This window comes from Haplochromis burtoni, unplaced genomic scaffold, assembly GCF_018398535.1.
Source record: "Haplochromis burtoni strain Fernald_Lab_line unplaced genomic scaffold, NCSU_Asbu1 Contig_366, whole genome shotgun sequence".
In the NCBI taxonomy this organism is placed as follows: Eukaryota; Metazoa; Chordata; class Actinopteri; order Cichliformes; family Cichlidae; genus Haplochromis; species Haplochromis burtoni.
In genome coordinates, this window is record NW_024582727.1 from 324,615 (window position 1) to 348,696 (window position 24,082).

At 43.7% G+C, this 24,082-nt stretch overlaps 1 protein-coding gene and 1 pseudogene across 3 annotated transcripts in view; both read right to left on the reverse strand.

Moving 5' to 3' along the window:
• Positions 1-5,962: 5,962 nt before the first annotated feature.
• Positions 5,963-24,082, reverse strand: part of phf14 (PHD finger protein 14) — a 144,934-nt gene continuing 126,814 nt past the window's right edge. The window contains exon 18 of one of the 3 annotated variants that reach the window (XM_042228923.1): positions 5,963-7,078. In XM_042228923.1, coding sequence (XP_042084857.1) covers positions 7,004-7,078 — 75 coding nt within the window. In that variant the 3' untranslated portion in view covers positions 5,963-7,003. Of the gene's footprint in view, positions 7,079-23,022; positions 23,579-24,082 lie in introns of those variants that run through there. The other 2 variants (XM_042228921.1, XM_042228922.1) reach the window with 2 other exon arrangements.
• Positions 16,779-19,696, reverse strand: LOC102309814 (annotated as a pseudogene).

Below are 24,082 nucleotides of genomic sequence, written 5' to 3' on the forward strand. Positions count from 1 at the left end.
CAAGACTCAGTACCAGACAGGATGTGCACGGACGGCACCCAGCAGTAGAGGAACCAGAGTTTTGGCTGACTGGTACTTCCTATGTGGCAATAAGGCTTATCTGTCACTCCCTGAAGGTTGGGGGGGTCTGTGCGCCCTGGTGCAATTATCAGATCACGTCTTCTTCATGCAACGTGTTGCACATCACCCAAGCCGCCGACAGAGACGTGAAGTGGACATCGCCTCACCCAATTCTTTCGGCATTACAGTGGACACTGGAGTGCCGGGAGAGTTTCGCATCTGGGGAGGAGGAGTGAAATTCTTACAGAGCTTGATCCCCGGCATTGGAGTTGCCGAGGTGCGGGATCACGTGGAAATCAACCGATATGCTCTGCTACGACACATCAACTTAACTAAGACCCTGGGAACGGCCTTAGCAGGAGAACAGAAGGCCATCAGAACGATGGTGCTGCAGAACAGACTGACACTAGACCTGCTAACAGCATCACAAGGAGGAGTTTGCAAGCTGATCGGGGAGACATGTTGCACTTTTATCCCTGATGGATACGAAGCTGGAGGAGACATTTATGAAGCTTTGCAGAATTTGACCGTTCTGCAACAATATCTCACTGACCACACACCTGGAGCAGCTACAGCACAAGGCTGGCTGGACTGGCTGTTCGGCGGTTCATGGCTGGCTGCTGTAGCAAAACCGTTTGTCCTTCTAGGTCTCATCATGATAGCACTGCTCATATTAGTGTTGTGTGTGTTGCCATGTCTAAGAGTAATGATTTCAAAGATGATAACAACTACAATGACTGCTTATGTTGCCGTGCCTCAAGAAGAACAGCATCCCGTTGCAATTCTGTTAGAGGAACTTGTAATAGCTGCTAATAAATGACGTGGTGATTAAAAATGACTTGTCAAGTGATCATGCACTGATTAACACATTAGTAGTTTATACAGGTACAACATAAGGTTTTCTTATTCTTTTATTTTCTTTATTTTAGTTTTAGTTTTATTATTTTTCTTCATTATTACTTTTATACTTTCTTTTACTGTATTTTCCTTAATTCTTTTATTCTTTTATTGTTTTATTCTTTTCCCACATGATTTACATTTTTGCTATGCTCACAATTAACAATTTGCTAAAGATACTTAATAAATAACCTTCACAGACAATTGTTGTATACATTTAAAATAAGTTAAAACAGGAGGGAATGTTAGTGGAAAATGATTCTATGTTTCTTTACCTTCTTTTAAATGTACAAAGATGCCTTTTCTCTGCCCTTTGTCTATGGTTAGATTAGTTTAGAATTATCCTTTTAGACTTTCCCAGCGAAGACATATTGTTTTGGGACATATTGTTTTAGATTGTTTTATCTCTCACAGCTTTCTCCCAGCTCTCTGCTGACGAGACTAGCGCCACATATGGAGTTGTTTATTTTATCTGTTTATTATTTTCTTATCCTGTTCTCACTGTCTTTTCTATAAAAAGTGCCAAGCCTCTGTTCACGACGTGAGTTGTTCTCAGCAGCTCACCCGTGTTCACGTTAAAGCATAAAAAGTAACCTTGTCTCATTGTGTCTTTATTTCTCCTGGGTTTTTTACAGAGTTTTCCCCCGACAAAGAGATATACATGGCTTATTGAAACTCACCAGAATTATTTGTTACATTACAAACAAATGTATTTGCTAACTAAAGAAAATGGTAAAGCAAAATGGTGATGCATTTTGCTTTCAATATGAACTAAAACACTATATTGTGTAGACTACCAAATGGTGAATATTCTGGACAAGCCCTAATTCATCACAAACATTGTGAGTTTATGATGAATTGGGGGTAGTATAGTAAAAAGGAATTGATTAAAACTCACAGAAGATTCCGAACGTATAAGTCAAATAATATCAGCAAAGCAACGACTGAGAAGCACTGCCATGTACTGTGCAGTTACTGAAGGTGCAAACACAAAGGAATAATCCGGAGTATTGTTCAAAACTACAAAAGTATACCGAATATTAAACAGAGCAACATAGCATCATGGCATTTGTTATACAATATCTGAGACATAGTGGCTTGTATAGTACTGTCTGGTGAAGCTTGGTTATCATAGTGCCAGAAGGTAATCTATGGGCAGAAATCTGTGCCATCAGAAACTGAATTTGAATAAATTCAATTTGAATTTGAATGGCTCAGATTGAATCTGAATTGTAACTTCAATAAATGCTTTTGAAAACTGAATTTCAATTAGTCTAATTTGAATTTATGGTTTGAAAATGATCATCACTAAATTGAAATTGAATTTTATATTTTGAAAATGAATTGATTTGCTTTGAAACTGCATTTTATCCTTTAAAAATTCAGCTCTCGAATAATTTCAGTTTCACTTCTCACCATTCAGTTTCAGTTCTACAATTCAATTTCAGTTCCAAAATTCAGTTTTTTGGAACTTACATCCGGTTCCGGTTCAAGCGCAGATTAATAGAACTACGTTTTACTAGCGGACCGAAAGTGTTACCGACGGGAATCTACAGCGTCTTGAGCTGAATTAAGACTTCAGAAGTCATTCGTCATGTCGAATGACCAGCGGATAAACTCTCAGGTTGGTAATAAATGTATTACATGTATAAGAACAAGCGTCATGTTAACAAATGATAGCCGTACGGTAACTTTTATGCTTATTGTAGCTGTTAGCTAAAAACGCTAATTTAGCGTAGTTTGCCCTGAATTCAGCTTTGACAACAAATATGATCGACTGTTTCTAGTAGAATTCCAAAGTTGTCATCTTGGACCCTCTCAGAGTACCCCCTCTGTATGCTTGCAGAGACCCCTACAGTAGGGAAACATGCAAAACGGTGTCCAAACCTTTGTATTTTAGCTTTATTTATGTCTTACACAGCATCCCAACTCTTTAGCTAACTTAATAACTTTAGCTAAAGTGAATAGTTAGTCTAATTCATTAGTGCAGCATTACTGGATCACCTCTGTTTGAAGTGATATAATATGATATACAACTATCACTGAAACAGCAAACTTTGTAAATAAGCAAACAACACTTCTCATTCTCTAAACGTTTGGCCACAGCTGTAGATTACACTATCAGTGCTTGTTCACTCTTGACAATAATTACATTTCTAAATTTACTTTGTGCATTTACAGGTAAACAATATCTAATATTTTATCTAAATGACTGCTTTGTCTTTGAAAAGGGTGAAGAGCCTGAGGCCGGTGACAGTCCAGTTCTACTCTAAGTACATCCTTACAGTGGCTCACAGGACAAGGCCACATTCCTGTCCTGCCAGAAGAGAAGAGAAACTTCAGTCTTCATGCAGTTCAACCACACCTGTCATATTCCATATGACAGGGGTCTCAAACTCCAGTCCTCAAGGGTCAAAGTGTCATGCAACTTTTCCATGCCCTCGAGGACTGGAGTTTGAGACCCCTGCCGTATGGTGTTCATGCTGTTTTCTACCCCACAGTTACAGCATGTCTGACTGCCTGTTCAGCATATGCAAAAATATATGATGAGTTTAAGCATGTGATGACTAAGGCCTTCCATTATGGTGTTTGTCATCACATGTCACAGACATCTGGATGATCATTTGGAATAAACAAAAAACTAAAAACTTGTTACTTCATCTTATCTTTATTATTGTTCTTATTTTACATTGTTAGGCATTAGGTTTATTTGTAGTAGTCCTTTCCAACTTCTTTCCCTCTTCCATGTTACTGTGTGCAGCTTGTCAGCATCTATTTGGGGTTGGGAGTGGAACAGAAAGTAAGGAAATCCAAAGTGCCATTAAAACCAGGAGAGGTTCTTATATTTCAGAAGAAGGGATTAATTCAAAAGACCTCAATGCCATATTTTATTTAGGAACCCTAGAGAGCACTTTGCAAAATAACACATTCTTATAATTTCACCCTCAGATGAGCCAAGCTACGACTGTCAGGGAAGGTGATGTAGGTACAGAGCATATGAGAGTGGTTAAGTTTGTCTCTTGTCTAGATGAAGGCACAAGAGGGATCAATGGCAAGGCGTAGAGATTCAGTATCTTCAGTCTTCAGTGGACACTCCATTTCTGGCACAAAACACCTGTAAAAGATGGTCGATTTAGGAGGTGACCCGACAACTTCAGCCTGTCAAACATATTAATGGAGCAGTATGTTTAAAAAAAAAACTAATTAAGCATGCACTCAGTACCCTAAGAATTATTATGGTAGTTAAACACAGTGATAGTCACATATATATCACTTCAAACAGAGGTGATCCAGTAATGCTGCACTAATGAATTAGACTAACTATTCACTTTAGCTAAAGTTATTAAGTTAGCTAAAGAGTTGGGATGCTGTGTAAGACATAAATAAAGCTAAAATACAAAGGTTTGGACACCGTTTTGCATGTTTCCCTACTGTAGGGGTCTCTGCAAGCATACAGAGGGGGTACTCTGAGAGGGTCCAAGATGACAACTTTGGAATTCTACTAGAAACAGTCGATCATATTTGTTGTCAAAGCTGAATTCAGGGCAAACTACGCTAAATTAGCGTTTTTAGCTAACAGCTACAATAAGCATAAAAGTTACTCGTACGGCTATCATTTGTTAACATGACGCTTGTTCTTATACATGTAATACATTTATTACCAACCTGAGAGTTTATCCGCTGGTCATTCGACATGACGAATGACTTCTGAAGTCTTAATTCAGCTCAAGACGCTGTAGATTCCCGTCAGTAACACTTTCGGTCCGCTAGTAAAACGTAGTTCTATTAATCTGCGCTTGAACCGGAACCGGATGTAAGTTCCAAAAAACTGAATTTTGGAACTGAAATTGAATTGTAGAACTGAAACTGAATGGTGAGAAGTGAAACTGAAATTATTCGAGAGCTGAATTTTTAAAGGATAAAATGCAGTTTCAAAGCAAATCAATTCATTTTCAAAATATAAAATTCAATTTCAATTTAGTGATGATCATTTTCAAACCATAAATTCAATTTCAAATTAGACTAATTCAAATTCAGTTTTCAAAAGCATTTATTCAAGTTACAATTCAGATTCAATCTGAGCAATTCAAATTCAAATTGAACTTATTCAAATTCAGTTTCTGATGGCACAGATTTCTGCCCATAGTATTCCGGCTTCTGTAGTATTTTCTGGCTTTGTATAAAATGTAAAGTTCTTGGTTTTTTGCAACTATTACTTTCTGATGATGTGTTACTCCAGGTAGTATGACGCTAAACAGGCTAATAACTAGAGAATGAGACTGTGAACGTGTGTTAGTGAGTTTAAGTGATAGAGAAGCATTTAGGCTTTCCAATTCGGATTTATTGGCACTTTAAGGGATAGCTTCAGATTTGCTGACAGGCAAAAAAATCTGACAGGCCATGATCTCTGGTCAAATCTAATGATTCGTTTACTCTCTGTTAACAGTCATAGAAACTAAATGTAGTCACCACTTTCAAACATTTCTAAGGTTGTGGATACTGTAGCAGTTGATGTGAGATAACACTTTTGCTGCTTCCTTTACAGTGGCCCTGAGAAGTCAAACACACTGCAACCTAAAAAAAAATACCAGCAAATAGAAAAAAGGTCTAATAGGCACACAAAACTCCAAGACACAAATCAAAGGTTGATGGAACAAATGATTCAAAAATACTTCTAATAATTCTGTTTTTTTTGTGAGCTGGTGCAGTGTTTTTTCCCCCCTTTCTCCACTATGTTTTATTCACCTTCTGTTGTGTTTTGTGTGCTTTTATGGCATTTTTCTATTTGCTGTCATTAATAAAGGAAGACAGGATAAAGACAGCATGTCTTTATCCTGTCTTCCTTCTCTCACCCCAACCGGATCACAGCAGGTGGCCCCGCCCCTCCCTGAGCCTGGTTCTGCCGGAGGTTTCTTCCTGTTAAAAGGGAGTTTTTCCTTCCCACTGTCGCCAAAGTGCTTGCTCATAGGGGGTCATATGATTGTTGGGTTTTTCTCTGTATGTATTATTGTAGGCTCTACCTTACAATATAAAGCACCTTGAGGCGACTGTTGTTGTGATTTGGCGCTAAATAAATAAAACTTAATTGAATTGAATTTCTTAAGTTGTAGTGCACTTGACCTCTTAGGGCCATGCTCTTTGGCCTCAATTGATGTTAAATTTCAATTGCAAAGTGAGTGAGAGCATGGACATTTAGTTATGATTACAGCCTACAAGCAGGTCAAACAACCATCTGGCTATGAAAAAGAAGTAAAAGAGTTCCAAACTAATTCTACTTTACAAAGTATATAAATAAAATGCTTAAGTAGATATATTTCCTAAACAAGATATTCATTAAGATCCAAAGGCAAAATGTAGCATAGTAAGTTTTGTACTGCTGAAAATAAAAGTAAAAAAAAAAAATCAACAAAAAAAAAAAATTCCTAAAACCTTATTTTCTCACTTGTTTAGTTATATAAGTTCATAAGAAGTAGGAAATAAGGTGGTATGAATAAGATACAAAAATAAAATGCTCCAGTTAAACACACATTGAAAGCTGTTGGAGGTATTACTGCTGACCTCTGACTGGTTTAAGTGTGTAAGCATGGTCAGCAGGGAATAGGGGGGTGCTCTATGGGCTCTGACGAAAAAGTGTCATCTTGTAAACAGGACACTGAGCATACTTTGTGTGGCATGATGATCACAAGTGTATGAAAGCAGAGTAAAGAGTCAGACACTGCTGTAGAAGGAGCTCAGTAATATATGTTTCTGTGTGTACTCCTGTGCTGGATGATTTCATGTGCTTCATAAGGCTGTCTGAAACCTGTCGGCTTCACCCTCATCCATAAAAATTACAAATTCTTTCCTTGAAAAGTAAAGATATCAACATTTGAATACCATTTGTCAAAATACACCTCTGGTTGCTAACCTAAAGTAGAAGCTAAAAGCTGTTTGTCTACAAACTTTGGGAAACTAGTAGAAAGTTACATGTGCTTTAGTCTGAACAACAAAAGCAGAGTGGCAGCGCAGCCATTAAGAAGGTGTGTTTGTGTCCTCTCTATCTGGATTAGTTTGGATTCCCCCGCTCTGCTGTTTCCTCTTGAACAGCCTCATCTTCCTCCATCGGCTCTTCCTCTTCCTCCTGCAAAGACACAGCACACTTTTATATAGACAACATATACACAAAAACCACTACAGTGTTTTCAGGTTCCCTGACCAAAACTAAGAAGGGATAGTGTGTAATTTGTTTCTACTTTCAAAATTCAATTCAATTCAATTTTATTTATATAGCGCCAAATCACAACAAAAGTCACCTCAAGGCGCTTCATAGATACAGAGAAAAACCCAACAATCATATGACCCCCTATGAGCAAGCAGTTTGGCGACAGTGGGAAGGAAAAACTCCCTTTTAACAGGAAGAAACCTCCGGCAGAACCAGGCTCAGGGAGGGGCGGGGCCACTGCTGTGAGGTTGGGGTGAGAGAAGGAAGACAGGATAAAGACATGCTGTGGAAGAGAGACAGAGGTTAATAACAGATATGATTCAATGCAGAGAGGTCTGTTAACACATAGTGAGTGAAGTCCTTGTAACTAATATCATGCTAGTTTGTCCGGTTACTCAAGCCTCTTAAAACACAGGGACTATTTACAAAAATGGCTGTCATTTCTAAACACTTAATCCAACGCCTTTTTACATTTACTTTTAAAAGTAATTATAAACACAATATAAGGATGGTTTTTACTACTTTTATGAAAATCCCTTGTAGTCATTGACTCATTTAAGGATTGTAAAATATATTTTTTGTTGTTGTTGCTTATATTAACTTTGAGGTGTAAAGTATGAGGTATGAAAATCTGTCAGCATTCTTCTGAACCTCCAAGCAACAAGACGACCTTCGAGCCTTACTGTCCAGCAAGAATTTCCCCCTCTTTCTACACAGAAAATAGTTATCCAGTAGGAGTTGATCTCACTTCTTGGCTTATAATAGAATACTGAAAAAAGAGACACTAAAGAGTACATCGCCTGCTGTTGCCTCATTAGGTTAGCATGTTAAAATTCAAGTCACACAGACAAACTAATTCTTTAAATAATAGTAATGTTAAGTTATTTTTTTTTGCCAATGGGGTGTGTCGGGCTTAATTAGAGAAACTCAATAGCTCAAAAAAGGCAGCAACTGAAAATCCATCTTAAGATAAAAAATATTGCAGCAGGAGTATGACACCTTTGTTGTTGAGTAGTAAGACTACTAACCGGGGTAATCTAATTAATAGCTTTGATCATATGCACATTCAAAAGACCACTGCTATGGGGAAAATGAAATACTGAGGGATGATCATGAACACTGGGTAAGGGAATAGAGTGATTCAGACAGAAACGAGAAGGAATCAGCTTACCCTGCTCACGACAGGGTCACCCGGGCCCACCTTTTGACAAGGCCCCACCATCCATTGTAGGTGCCGTAGGGGTCTGGTGCTATATAAAATAGTAAGGAGCATGAACTTTTTTTTGTTTTTTTATTTTTTGGTGGGGGGGGGGGGGTTGTTCTCAAACTTTTGACATCATTCCCCAAATGGCAGGAAGGATATTTTTATTTTCAAAATATTGACAGAAAAGCTGCAATTTAATTAGATAAACTCATTCACAATGAATCCTTCAGTGGCATTTCAGACACAGATTCACCCTATAGCTATCAGCGATCATGCTCCTGTATCTTTAACACTAATGCACAAGAATAATACTACATCACTGCTTAAAGAGACTTCATTAAATATTTTAAAAAAGAGTCACTTCCAAGTCATTCCTCTCAGCCCTCCAGATGACTTCTTCACAAAGGCAAACACAATATTCATTAAATTCATTTGGAATAACAGAAGAGCCAGACTGCGCCTTTCGCTACTATATCTCCCGTATGACAGGGGAGGTCTGTGTGTTCCAAACCTCAAATGGTACTTACTGGGCTGCCCAGCTTTCTGCGGCCTCATGCTGGTTTTCAACGACAACCTTACCCTGGGTAAATTTAGAAAGGACAAGCACTACCCCTTTACCGCTCAGCACTTACCTGTACTCCGCAAAGTATAAAGATCTGATGAAAGACACATCAAACCTCTTTGTTAAAAATACCATCCGTGTCTGGTTTGACGCCCTCAAGTTTAAAAATGAAACGCCAGCACTATCCCAGTTTATCCCAGTTTTATATGATATCATATTTAGACTATAATGACACTCCCGGAACATCAGCATCTGTTCTATGGGAAGCAGGGAAAGCTGTGATGAGAGGTAAAATAATTTCTTTCTCACCACATAAAAAGAAAGAAGAAAACAAAAATATTCAGGAATTATAAAAAAACATCAAATCACTAGAAGAAGCCTACGCGTCCCACCAAGATCAGGAAACATTGAACAAAATATGCAAAACAAAACTAGAATTAAATAAGATAATTGATAAGAAAAATAAATAAATTCTTAGTACAAAGACTACGCTTACAAAATTATGAACATGGTAATAAATCCGGTCAATTTCTAGCAAACCAGCTAAAAATAAATTAAGACAAAACAACTATATGTGCTGTTCAAGATTCATCTGGGAACACAGTATATGACCCGAAACAAATAAATAACATTTTCAGGAATTTCTATAAAACGTTGTATTCACCACAAATAAACCCATCTAAAAAAGAAATTGATCAGTTTTTGGACAACATAACTCTTCCAAAATTATTGACACTCAAGCAATGGCACTGGATTCACCACTGACACCAGGTGAACTCCAGGAAGCCCTGATAAGTATGCCCAATAATAAGGCTCCAGGTCCAGAGGCTTTCCTGCAGAATTCTACAAAGAATTCTGGTCGATTCTAGCACCAGTTTTCTACAGAACGTTGTTGGAAATTAAAGAAAAGGGCAGACTTCCATCAAATATGAATTCTGCAAACATTAATCTCCTGCTAAAACCAGGCAAAGACCCTGTATATCCCTCAAGCTATCGTCCAATATCCCTTATAAATGTAGACCTTAAAATAATCTGCAAAGCTCTCTCAAAGAGACTGGAGAAAATAACCCCCCTCTTAATTCATCCTGACCAAACTGGTTTCATAAAAGGTAGGCACTCATCAACAAATACACGTAGATTACTTAATTTGATAGACTACTCATACAGTAAAAACCTAGAAACTACAATATTCTCTTTAGACGCAGAAAAAGCATTTGACAGAGTTAACTGGAAATTTCTATTTGCAACTTTACACAAATTTGGTTTTGGATCCTCTTTCATTAACTGGTTAAAAATATTATATAATTCCCCAACAGCTTGTGTCAGAACAAATGACCAAACATCCTCCAGCTTCTGTCTCCTGAGGGGCACCAGGCAGGGATGCCCACTTCCCCCTTCACTGTTTGCAATTTTTATTGAACCACTAGCAGCAGCAATTAGAGAGAATTCAGTAATTAAGAGCATGAAATGCAAGAATGTGGAACATAAAATCAGCCTTTATGCGGATGATGTGTTACTTTTTCTCCAAAATTCACAAACCAATATCTCTGGGGTGATTGAATTGATAAACTCTTTTGCAAGAATATCAGATTACTCAGTCAACTGGTCAAAATCTACAGTCCTTCCATTAGACCATTAATTGCTCCTTCCATAATTTTTCTTCTACACCACTGCAATCGGGAAATATAAAATATTTAGGTATTAATGTTTCTCCCAAGCTTGCAGATCTAACTAAATTAAACCATATCCCACTTTTAAAGAAGGTAGAAGGCGATCTGGCAAGATGGAAATGTCTACCCATATCATTCATGGGAAGGGTTGCCGGTATAAAAATGATGGTCTTACCAAAAATAAATTATTTATTGTCAATGATCCCAACTAAACCGCCACAAGATTGGTTCAGATCTCTAGATTCATACATGTCCAAATTCCTTTGGAAAAATAAAACCCCACGTATAACCTAAAAACAATACAAAAGACCAAGGATAAAGGAGGACTAGAACTGCCTAACTTTCAGCACTACTTCTTAGCCAACAGGCTTGAGTTTATCTCAGGATGGCTAAAACATACCCTCTTAGATGAACCTTGGCTAGATGTAGAACAAGCACTTTGCAATAATCTAGAGATTTCAGACCTACCATTTATCAGCTCAAACATCCAACGACATGAATGCTTCAGAAGCGTCAACATCAGCTCTTCTCTGACAGCATGGTCGGAGTTTTCATTAATCCCATGCAAACATACACCTATCTGGAACAACCCTGACATATTACAAAACAATAATATGATAAACTTTTCAGATTGGAGTGGTAAAGGAATCAAATATCTAGAACATATATTAGAAGGAACAGAATTTATTCCATTTGACGGAATAGTTACACAATATGGGATCAACAAGAAAAGATTTCTAGAATATCAACAAATTAAATCCATAGTAAAAAAGAAATTTAAACCGGGTCAAGTTGAACTACAAACTCCATCAAGTGTGGTTCAATTTCTTACTCTTAAAACCCCCAAATTACTTTCCAAAATATACAGAATGCTTTCTAAAACAGATCAATCACTATTACTTCCTATTGCAAAATGGGAAGCGGATTTATCAGTTAACTTAGACCAAAACTTCTGGTCTCAGATTTGCTTAAAAACCTTTCATCTAATTAGAAATCCCAGTCTTCAATTAATTCAATACAAAATATTACATAGAGTACACTATACAGGTCATCGGATGTTCAAGATGGGCTTTACGTCTACCAACAACTGCTCACACTGCCAAACCAATTCACCGGACAATTATATCCACGCTCTTTGGTTCTGTCCACCAGTTCAGAAGTTTTGGCGTGAGATATGTGAAGATAATAATAATGTCACTACAGATAAGAATATAGCCCATATGGTTTTCACTGCCCTATGCATATCCAAGAAAACAGTCCTCATGAACTGGAAAAATAAAAATAATCTTAATTCTAACCAATATAGAAATTATCTATTAGATTACATTAGTCTTGATACAGCCTCTGCCACCACATCAGATCAATTGCTCTGGGCTCCTTTGATCAGCTCCATCACCTAGTGGGGGTGGGGGGTCATAGTGTGGTCCCACCTTCACTGTTGTGATTGGTGTGGGGGTAGAGACAGGCTTAGGGCATCGGGGGGTTCCCCAGGAGCATCTTCCTTGGAGGGCTCAACCTGGGGTAGCGGTCATGGCCTATTAAGGTCTCTGTTGGCTCTTAGGTGACGGTTTCCTCGTGGCTGCGTGCAGTGGGGCTAGGGGAGGGTCTGTGCTGACAGACGTGGGTTACTGATCTGGTAGCCTGGCTGCCCCAGGGTGGGTCCGGGATGGGCATGAGGTTCTAGGGGTGCTCCATCTCTGGGCTGGGGCCCTGGCTGGGCCTCGGGGGCTTGGGTCCTGGTTGGTGTGTTGCCAGGGATGTGGGCGGGTGGGTGTATGGGGGCCCAGTCCTGGCGCAGGGTGCTGCCGGTGCATCGAGCCACCTGGGGGGCTCTTCAACTGGTGGGGGGAAGGTTGTTACATCTTGCAGTAGCTCTCCTCTCTTCAGGAACTCACTCTGCAGGAGGAGGGAGATACAGGAGAGGTGGAGGAAGATCTCAGCCTGGGCGTCTATTGTCTTGTGTAGTCTGGAAGAAGAGTGGATGATGGGGTGGGTGCAGGTTTCTCTGAGGTGGGGTCGGGTGGGCTGTCCCGGACTCTGCAGGGCTGGGCGTCGCTGCTGTACTGGGCCCCTTTCCGGATGGGCCTGGGCCCCCTTTCCCTGGCGGATTGCAGGGTATGGGGGTGCCTACTGGGGTCAGCGGGGAAGCTGGCCCCAGGGAGGGGTCACTTGCCCCTCCCTTCCTTCCCTCCCCATCTCCAGCTGCCTCCCTCTTCCCGCTCCACCACAATCACCCACACATGCAGGGCCTTGGAGTAGGGGTATGTCACCAGGGTGCAGAGGAGGCACCCCCCCTCTGTCCCCTTCTGGCTGCCTCTGCCTCAATTTTATCCCACAACTTAGACATTCACATTACTCACACTCTCATTACACATACATATAGGATCTTGGGGGTGGGCACGTACACGGAATCCAAAGTACCATCAGGGTGTACACCCACCCCTGGCGTCGTTGCCCACCTCTCAATTTTAAATACACGTAGACATTGAGGGCTAGCAGGAGGGCATGCGCTTACCTGCTGCTCTCTGGCAGGTAGCTCCATGCCCTCCTGGGTTTTAAATGCACCTTAGAACACACATGCATCAACACTACAATGAGCGGGTGGAGGGAGGTTTGGAGTCTTCTCTCACCCCCTTCTCTGCGGCCTGCTGGAGCGGGGGGGCTAGGAGGAGGAGTTGGCCGTCCGACTGCGGTCTGGAGTGTGGGGCCTCCTGCTGCTGCGGAGTCGGGGCGGTCTGCCTCCCCACCGCAGGGAAAAGGGTAACACCACCTGGGTCTGGGTGCAGTTTCCCCCTCCAGAGGCTAGGGTACCTAGACCCGGGGCTTAGAGTATGCTTGGGGAGTGTGATTGTGTGTACAGTGTCTCTCTATGTCTGTCTCCACGTTGGGTGAGTGTTGAGTAATTGCATATGAGAGCATGAGGGTGGGAATGGATGTTTGTATCTGTGTGTGCCTGTTTGTCTGTGTCCATATGTCAGGTCGGGTATCAGACGCCACCTCTCTGGGGACATCCCAGGTCCTCCAAGTTATGGAGGCCTATTTCCCCCACCACTTCCCCTGCCAGTGGCAGATGCCCTCAGACATCGGTGCGTTGGTGATTCTTTGTGTCCGGGGATGGGCGTCCAGATACACACCGGCTCACTCCTTGGTGGCTGCTTGTCGGGGCCTGGAACCTGGGGCTCGCTCAGGCCACTTCGGGGATGGGGTGCTCTCGGCCTCGGTCACTCTGGCACAGCTGGCTGTTCTTCCTGTTCAATGCCAGCATTTTTAAGTTTCCTGGATGAACGAGAATTATTTCCCTGCCCTTGGATCACGTTGTTTGTCTCATGACTGTTTTGAGTTCCCATCCTTTTTGGAGTCACTTGGTGGGGCGGTAAATGGTAAATAGACTGGTATACATCACAAGTCAAAATACTGAATAAACCTTCTCAGTTAATGACTTTTCTTTATTTTTGCTCATTTCAACATTGTAGATACATACTGAAGACATTAAATATATGAAGCAAGATTATGTGGCAAAGGCAAAACAAATCATAAATAACTCTAAATACAGTCCCGATCAAAAGTTTAAGACCACTTGAAAAATGGCAAAAAAAATCGTATTTTGCATGGTTGGATCTTAACAAGTTTCCAAGTAGAGTTTCAACATGCAACAAACAGAAATGGGAGTGAAGCAAAACATTTTTTGAGCACGCAATTTATTGAAAACAACGCTGTGGCAGGCGTGGTTTGTGGTGTGGCTGAGTTTGTGGTTGTTTTGTGTAGGAGGCAGCTGAAAAGCTGCGGCTGTTTGAAGGCAAAAGCAACTGAAATAAAGTGTGTAAACCAGTGAAATATGTGGTCGGGTCCTTCATTCTCATTACATTTGTGCTGAAACCCAGGAGGTGGCATGGCAGAACCACAACCGGGCAAACCAGTGGAGGTGCTGGCCCGAAACTTGCTACCATGCAGAGAGGGCAGAAGGCAGTGTTTTGACGCCAGGGGGAATAGCTCCAGGACTGGTCCGAGCCCTGGAAGCAGCTGACAATGAGTCTGGCAGCTTGGGTCGGTTCCTGGCTGACACCACCGCCAGCCCTCAAACTGCATGGGGGAGGGAGGCGACCTCCACTGCCAGAACCGGAGGTCAGCACGCGGGAGGGACCTGCTCTGACGGAGCCGGAGGTCGGCGCACGGGCAGAACATGACATTCCCACACTGAAGGAAAGTGCACCATCCAGTCCAGCACGCTGCCCACCTGTCAAGCTGCTTGAGAGCTGCAGGTTCTGTCCACGTTTGCTGCACCCCTGCCACTTGCCACGCGGCCGGCCATCAGTTCCCATTCATCCCTGTTGCTGGTCCATCTGCCGGAGATAGTTGCGGCTGATTCCCTCTCCCGCTTGCTGGTGGGGAGCAGGTTCGGCTGGGTGGCTAATGTTGTGCCAAAAGTTATGGAAAATTGAAGTCCTCTTGCTACATTCGCCAAATCCTCTACTAGGAATCTTGGAGTAACTTTTGACAAAGCTCTGACTTTGGATGCTCATGTTAAATCCCTGGTTCTCTCTTGTTTTTATCATTTGAGAAACATTGCTAAGCTGAGTCCCATTGTGTCCCGCTATGAACTGGAAATGGTCATACATGCATTTGTTGCATCTCGTTTGGACTATTGTAATTTTCATTATTGCTACAGAAATCTCAAAGGAGAAGATACCCCTAGGGTCTGCGAGAGCAGGGGCGGAAGAAAACCCTTTCTGGATGGATTTAATTGGAACGAACCACGGAACAGTACCAACGATGAATAGATCAACCAGCATGGCTAATAATGGACCATCAATGATGGTAGGAAAGAAACTGCAGAACTGCATTTGTGGCTGGTCAAAACTAACAACTGACATGGGCCTTAAAATCCACCAAGGCAAGAAGAAGTGCCTCAGTGAGCTGAGAAAGGGGCCTCACATTGACACATACTTTTTAATAAGTAAGTCAAATCAGTCGATTGAAGTCCAGAGGCAGGAGAATCCTCACAGCCCTCGGGGTCTCAGCACCCCGTTCGAAGTTCATTGTCATACAGACTCCCCCATAGTCTCCAGATCAGAACTCAGTCAAATCCAGCCAGTAGCAGTTCCCAGTCTAGAACTTAGCCAGCCACACCCAATATTAGATTCTAGCTCAGGGCCCGGCCATTTAATATCAGCCCCTAACTTGGAGTTTAGCCACTAACAGCTAGCAACACACTTGTGTATAGATGTAAGCCAGCCACAATCAACACTACGGTTCCAGCCCAGAGTTCATCCAGAAACAGCCAACAGAATCTTCCAACACTGAGTCTAGCCAACCGCTACCAGCAAGGAAAAAGGAAGCTGGAAGCTAGGAAAGATCAGATTCTGTGGCCCAGATCCAGTGAGAAAAGAGAATGGGAAACCATTGACTCGGAACTGGCTCTTATACTAGATCAACAAAAGGGTCCAGTTGAAAGGAAGCTGGAAAACCTGGGAACCATCATCTACAGCTATGGGGCTGAGCAATTTGGGGTAAAGAACAAGACTCAGAGACAGCAGAAAGGCCATTTAAACCAGTTAAAGTCCAGGAGACAGCGGGAAATTGATAGATTAGTGAAAGAGAGAAGACAACTCAGGAAACAGTGGAGGAGGGCATATGAGACAGAAAGGGAGGGACTCACTGCACTGCAGGAGGAAATAAAGTAACAACTTACTAAGCTGCAAAGAGCAGAACACCTCAGACTACAACATAAGAAGAAAGAATGGACAAGGACCCTTTTCTACAGCAACCCATACAACTTTGTTAAGGCCTTTTGTTGAAGAGAAGAGCGGGTGCCTCAAAATGCCCATAAAAGACCTGGAAGACTATCTGAGGAAAACTTACTCTGATGATCAGAGGCATGAGCCAGTTACCATTCTGAGTGATATGCCACCTATCCAGGCACCTGAACACCAAATGGACATAAGACCACCTACATGGAGTGAAGTGGAGAAGGTAGTAAAGCAGGCTTAGAGCAGCATTGGCCCCAGGACCTAATGGCATCTCATATAGGCTCTATAAAAACACCCCACGAGTCTTCAAATACCTGTGGAAGCTGATGAAGGTAGCGTGGCAGAAAGGAGTGATTCCAAAGGCTTGGTGAAGAGCAGGAGGTATTCTGATCCCTAAGGAGAAAAACTCCTCATCCATCAGCCAGTTTCTTTTTTCTTTTTTTTTGTGGTTTTACAGAGGTTTTAATTGAAATGGATCAGTCAAACATATCTTACCGTTAGTAAAAACATCTAACAGTCAAAAGTACACTTCAGAAAGTCAACACTGTGTGGATACTCATTCCAGCATGCATGAGGTCAAATCCCTCATTGATCTTCTCAAAGGGCAGTGTGTGGGTTACAAACCCATCCACCTTCAGCTTCTTACTCATGTAATCTTCCACCAGTTTAGGAACACTCTCCACACTCTTCCACCCTCCAAAGGCTGTGCCTCTCCACACGCGACCTGTCACCAGCTGGAATGGTCTGGTGGAGATCTCCTGTCCAGCTCCAGCTACACCAATGATGACACTCTCACCCCAACCTTGTGGCATGCCCCCAAAGCAACTCTCATAATTTGCACATTTCCAATGCACTCAAATGAGTAGTCCACACCCCATCAGTCATCTCCACCAGAACCTCCTGGATTGGCTTGCTGTGGTCCTTTGGGTTTACAAATTCAGTGGCTCCAAACTCCTTGGCTTTTTCAAACTTATCAGGGTTGATGTCCACACCGATGATCCTGGTTGCTCCAGCAGCCTTGCAGCCCATTATAACGGCCAAGCCCACAGCTCCAAGGCCAAACACAGCACATGTGGAACCAGGTTCAACCTTGGCAGTATTAAGAGCAGCACCATATCCTGTAGAAATGCCACATCCGAGAAGGCACACTTTATCCAGCGGAGCCTTCTCATTCACCTTGGCCAGAGAGATGTCAGCCACTACAGTGTACTCAGAAAAGGTGCTGGTCCCCATGAAGTGATACACTTGCTTTCCCCTGCAAGTAAAGCGTCTTATCAGGAAGCAGACCCTGACCCTGGGTTACTCTAATTTTCTGGCAAAGGTTAGTCTTGGGGTTTTTGCAGAATTTGCATTCACCACACTGAGGCACATACAACAGGATGACAGTATTACCTGGCTTAAACTTGGTAACACCTTCGCCAACACTTTCAAATGTTCCAGCACCATCGTGTCCCAAGATGACAGGGAAAAGCCCCTCAGGGTCACTGCCACTCAGAGTGTAGGCATCTGTATGACACACGCCTGTAGCAGAGATCTTAATACGAACTTCATGGGCCTTAGGTGGGGCTACCTCCACCTCTTCAATAGAAAGAGGTTTCCTTGGCTCCCAGGCAACAGCTGCCTTGCACTTGATTATTTCACCAGCTGTCTCCATGCTCAGCCAGTTTCGCCAGATCAGCCTGCTGAACGTAGAGGGAAAGATCTTCTTCAGTGTCTTGGCCCAAAGGCTATCTACCTTCCTGCAAAGAAACTACTATATATTGACACATCAGTGCAGAAGGCCGGCATCCGGGGCTTCTCGGGATGTCTGGAGCATGCCAGCATCATCTGGCACCAGATTCAAACTGCCAAGAAAGAACGAAGAGACCTTCAAGTGGTCTTTTTAGACCTTGCCAATGCCTTTGGGTCAGTTCCGCACAAGATCTTGTGGATTGCCTTCAACTATTTCAGTGTACCAAACCACATCACAGGACTGGTCAAGACCTACTTTCAGGATTTACAGTTTTGTGTGACAGCTGAGAACACCACTACAGCCTGGCAGCACCTGGAAATTGGAGTTATGGCAGACTGCACGATTTCCCCTCTTGCATTTATCATGGCAATGGAGTTGGTCATACGGGCATCCTGGTGGGTAGTGGGAGGTGAGAGACTCAAGAGTGGCGTTCGTCTTCCTCCCATTCGGGCCTACATGGATGACATGACATCACTACAACAACAAAACCATGTACTAGGCGATTGCTACAGAAGCTCCTGGAAAACATAGAATGGGCAAAAATGGAGTTTAAGCCAAGTAGATCTCACAGCATCTCCATCATAAAAGGAAAACTGACAGCCGAGCAATTCTATATCAGTGGAGAACCAATTCCAACAGTCTTAGAGAAGCCCATAAAGAGCCTGCTACGGTGGTATAATGCAGACCTCAATGATACGTAGCAACTAGAACAATTAAGGCAGAACTTGGTTGATGACCTCAAGTGGATTAACAACACTGCACTCCCAGAGAAACTGAAGCTCTGGTGCTTCCAGTTTGGGTTATTACCCAGACTACTGTGGCCGTTGACAATGTACGAGGTCTCACTCAATCATGCCAATCGACTAGAGAAGCTAGTGAGCTCCTACGTTAAGAAGTGGCTCGGACTTCCCAAATGCCTCAGCAACGTTGGACTCTACAGCGACGGGATACTGTCATTGCCTATCCCCTGCCTGGTCGAGGAGTTTAAATGTGCAAAAGTGAGGCTTGAGATGTCACTCATGGACTCCTGGGACCCCATAGTGAGAGGCACTGCTCCCACCCTAGCAACGCGGAGGAAGTGGATCCCAGCCACATCTGTGCTACAGGCGAAATCCGCTCTTCGGCATCATGATGTGGTGGGTCATGTCCAACAGAAAAGAGGAGGATTTGGTCATGGCGCAGTAACACCTCAGTCGCAACAGGCATCTGTAACTGAACGTCGAAAAATGGTGGTGGAATAGGTGCGTCGACAGGAGGAAACGGCCAGACATGCCAGAGCCGTGGTACTGGCCAAGCAGGGTTGCTGGATGAATTGGGAGAGTGTGGAAAAGAGGAAACTCTCATGGAGTGAAATCTGGGGCATGGAGTCTAATAGACTAAGTTTCACCATGGAAGGCCTCCATGGAATGTCTGCAAAGTGTTCAGAATACTGCTACAAGGCTTCTGACCAAGTCTTCCAAGTACTCTCATGTCACACCCCTGCTGATCCTGCTGCACTAGCTCCCCATTAAAATCAGAGTCCACTTTAAGATTATGACTTTGACATTCAGGGCTCTGCATGGACAAGCATCGACATATATCAGAGATCTTTTACAGTGGGGCAAAAAAGTATTTAGTCAGCCACCGATTGTGCAAGTTCCCCCACTTAAAATGATGACAGAGGTCAGTAATTTGCACCAGAGGTACACTTCAACTGTGAGAGACAGAATGTGAAAAAAAAATCCATGAATCCACATGGTAGGATTTGTAAAGAATTTATTCGTAAATTAGGGTGGAAAATAAGTATTTGGTCACCTCAAACAAGGAAAATCTCTGGCTCTCACAGACCTGTAACGTCTTCTGTAAGAAGCTTTTCTGTCCCCCACTCGTTACCTGTATGAATGGCACCTGTTTGAACTCATCATCTGTATAAAAGACACCTGTCCACAGCCTCAAACAGTCAGACTCCAAACTCCGCCATGGCCAAGACCAAAGAGCTTTCGAAGGACACCAGGAAAAGTATTGTAGACCTGCACCAGACTGGGAAGAGTGAATCTACAATAGGCAAGCAGCTTGGTGTGAAAAAATCAACTGTGGGAGCAATCATCAGAAAATGGAAGACATACAAGACCACTGATAATCTCCCACGATCTGGGGCTCCACGCAAGATCTCATCCCGTGGGGTCAAAATGATCATGAGAACGGTGAGCAAAGATCCCAGAACCACACGGGGGGACCTGGTGAATGACCTGCAGAGAGCTGGGACCAAAGTAACAAAGGTCACCATCAGTAACACACTACAACGGCAGGGAATCAAATCCCGCAGTGCCAGACGTGTTCCGCTGCTGAAGCCAGTGCATGTCCAGGCCCGTCTGAAGTTTGCCAGAGAGCACATGGATGATACAGCAGAGGATTGGGAGAATGTCATGTGGTCAGATGAAACCAAAGTAGAACTTTTTGGTATAAACTCAACTCGTCGTGTTTGGAGGACGAAGAATACTGAGTTGCATCCCAAGAACACCATACCTACTGTGAAGCATGGGGGTGGAAACATCATGCTATGGGGCTGTTTTTCTGCCAAGGGGACAGGACGACTGATCCGTGTTAAGGACAGAATGAATGGGGCCATGTATCGTGAGATTTTGAGCCAAAACCTCCTTCCATCAGTGAGAACTTTGAAGATGAAACGAGGCTGGGTCTTCCAACATGACAATGATCCAAAACACACCGCCCGGGCAACAAAGGAGTGGCTCCGTAAGAAGCATTTGAAAGTCCTGGAGTGGCCTAGCCAGTCTCCAGACCTCAACCCCATAGAAAATCTGTGGCGGGAGTTGAAAGTCCGTGTTGCTCGGCGACAGCCCCAAAACATCACTGCTCTCGAGAAGATCTGCATGGAGGAATGGGCCAAAATACCAGCTACTGTGTGTGCAAACCTGGTAAAGACCTATAGTAAACGTTTGACCTCTGTTATTGCCAACAAAGGTTATGTTACAAAGTATTGAGTTGTATTTTTGTTATTGACCAAATACTTATTTTCCACCCTGATTTACGAATAAATTCTTTACAAATCCTACCATGTGGATTCATGGAATTTTTTTTTCACATTCTGTCTCTCACAGTTGAAGTGTACCTCTGGTGCAAATTACTGACCTCTGTCATCATTTTAGTGGGGGAACTTGCACAATCGGTGGCTGACTAAATACTTTTTTGCCCCACTGTAGGGTGAGAAGTTCGGCCATCCGGAGGGGCTCAGAGTAGAGCAGCTGCTGCTCCACATCGAAAGGAGCCAGCTGAGGTGGTTCGGGCATCTGACAAGGATGCCCCCTGGGCGCCTCCTGGGTGAGGTGTTCCAGGCATGTCCCACCGGGAGGAGGCCCCGGGGCAGACCCAGGACACGCTGGAGAGATTATATCTCTCGGCTGGCCTGGGAACGCCTTGGTGTTCCCCCGGATAAGCTGGAGGAGGTGGCTGGGGAGAGGGAGGTCTGGGCCTCTTTGCTTAGGCTGCTGCCCCCGCGACCCGGCCTCGGATAAAGCGGATGAAGATGGATGGATGGATACATAGTGAAGAGGTAAAATTGTTAACAAGATAATCGATCTCTGTTTGAGTAGCAATCTTGTAGCTGTGTTGGTACAGGGCTTTGAAGATGATAACAGTGGGTGAATTATATTCTTAAACTTAGTTACAGAACTACAACACTAGTTGGTGTTTGTCATGGCGGTAATCCCCAAACTAGATGAAGGGAGCTGTTAAGTTGAAAGAGGAGTCCTATCTGGCTTAGTTAGCTTGTAGGTTACCGGAGGAAACTGGCAGGTTCCAACAGGCCAAATAAATCCCTCTCTCACCCCAGTGGGCGGCCTATCCTTCAAGCTTGAGTCCTCTACCAGAGGCCTGGGAACTTGAGGGTCCTGCCCAGTATCTTAGCTGTTCCTGGGAATGCACTCTTCTGGACAGAGATCTCCGATGTTGTTCCTGGGATCTGTTGGAGCCACTCGCCTAACTTGGGAGTCACCGCACCAAGTGCTTCGATTACCACTGGGACCACTGTTACCTTCATCCTCCACATCTTCTCCAGCTCTTCTCTGAGCCCTTGATATTTCTCAAGTTTCTCATGTTCTTTCTTCCTGATGTTGCTGTCATTTGGAACCACTACATCTATCAGTACGGCTGTCTTCTGTTTATTTACCACCACTATGTCTGGTTTGTTAGCAGTCACCATTTTGTCCATCTGTTTGGGGTGAAACCCTCCATGCAGGGTCAGGAGTTTCCTGGTCTTGATGTCAGTGGCTTGTATCTCCCTCCTTTGGCCAACTTATTATCCCAGTAGGGTACCTGATCACGGGCAGGGCATAGGTGTTGATAGCCCGGATCTTGTTCTTACCATTCAGCTGACTCCTCAGGACCCCAGACCTTCTGCAGGTACTTGGTAGTTGCAGCTTTCCTAGTGGCCTCTTCATGGTTCCCATTTGCCTGTGATTCCTAGGTACTTGTAGCTGTCTTCTATGTCTGCAATGTTGCCTTCTGGTAGTTCTGACTACCTTCCCTCTCTTTGTTATCATCTGACTACACTTCTCCAGTTGGAACGACATTCCGATGTCATTGCTGTATATCCTGGTAGCGTGGATCAGTAAATCAATGTCTCGTTCACTCTTGGCATACAGCCTGACGTCATGCATCTACAGGAGGTGGCTGACAACTGCTCCATTCCATAGTCGGTATCCATAGCCAGTCTTGTCAATGATCTCAATGAGGGGGTTCAGGCCTATGCAGAACAGCAGTGGGGACAGAGCATCTCCTTGGTAGGTCCCACACTTGATGGTGACTTGTGCTATGGGCTTGAAGTTGGCATCTAGCATTGTACAGCACATCCCCATTGAGTTCCGATGAAGGCTCTTAGGGTCCTGTTGATCTTGTATAGGTCTAGGCATTCCAGGATCCAGGTGTGGGTATTGAGTCATAGGCCTTCTTGTAATCAATCCAGGCAGTGCACCGGCTGGTCAGCCTAGTCTTGCAGTCTCGGGCGACTGCTCAGTCTTACCAGTAGCTGGTGTTTTGCTCCTCTAACCAATCTCTGATGGCTCCCCCTTGCTGTAGCATATGTGTTGTACCTCGTCAATCTCTTCCTGTGAGAGCAGTCCCTTCTTCTGAATGTTGGAACATTGAGCTACTAGTTGTTTTGCCGTCAATGATGATGTTGGGTATCGACGATTTCATACATCCCTGATCCTATCCATGCAATCCCTTCCGCCAGGGTTCCTTGCATAATAGCATTCCAACAAAACCCTATTTTCTTCTCTTGCCCACCGATGCCTTCTTGTTCCAGTAGGCCACTTCTCATCAGGGTGCGCTGGTTCCTCAACACCTGATGTGGACCTTGTTGGTCAGGGCGATGACCGAGCCAGCATGACTTATTTATCTCTCTCACTCCGGTATGCCAGGCGGGAATCGAGCTTGCGACCCTCTACTCCAAAGGCGTGTAGTGGAGAACTGCTGATAATGGATGTGACTGGAGGGTTGTATTTGACCTGCAAGCACAATGTTTAATTCGGACAGTTGTTTTCTAAAGACACAACCTCATGAGTTTGGTCAACTGGCGATCGTGGCTCAAGAGTTGGGAGTTCGCCTTGTAATCGGAAGGTTGCCGGTTCGAGCCCCGGCTTGGACAGTCTCGGTCGTTGTGTCCTTGGGCAAGACACTTCACCCGTTGCCTACTGGTGGTGGTCAGAGGGCCCGGTGGCGCCAGTGTCCGGCAGCCTCGCCTCTGTCAGTGCGCCCCAGGGTGGCTGTGGCTACAATGTAGCTTGCCATCACCAATGGGTGGATGACTGGATATGTAAAGCGCTTTGGGGTCCTTAGGGACTAGTAAAGTGCTATATAAATACAGGCCATTTACCATTTACCATTTAACTGTTGCCACCAGGAATGCCCTTTGTCACCTATTCTTTCATAATAGGTGTAGCCAGGTGGCAAAGGACTTCTACTTTGGTGGCCTCAGAATCTCATCTCTGCTTTTTGCAGATGATGTCGTT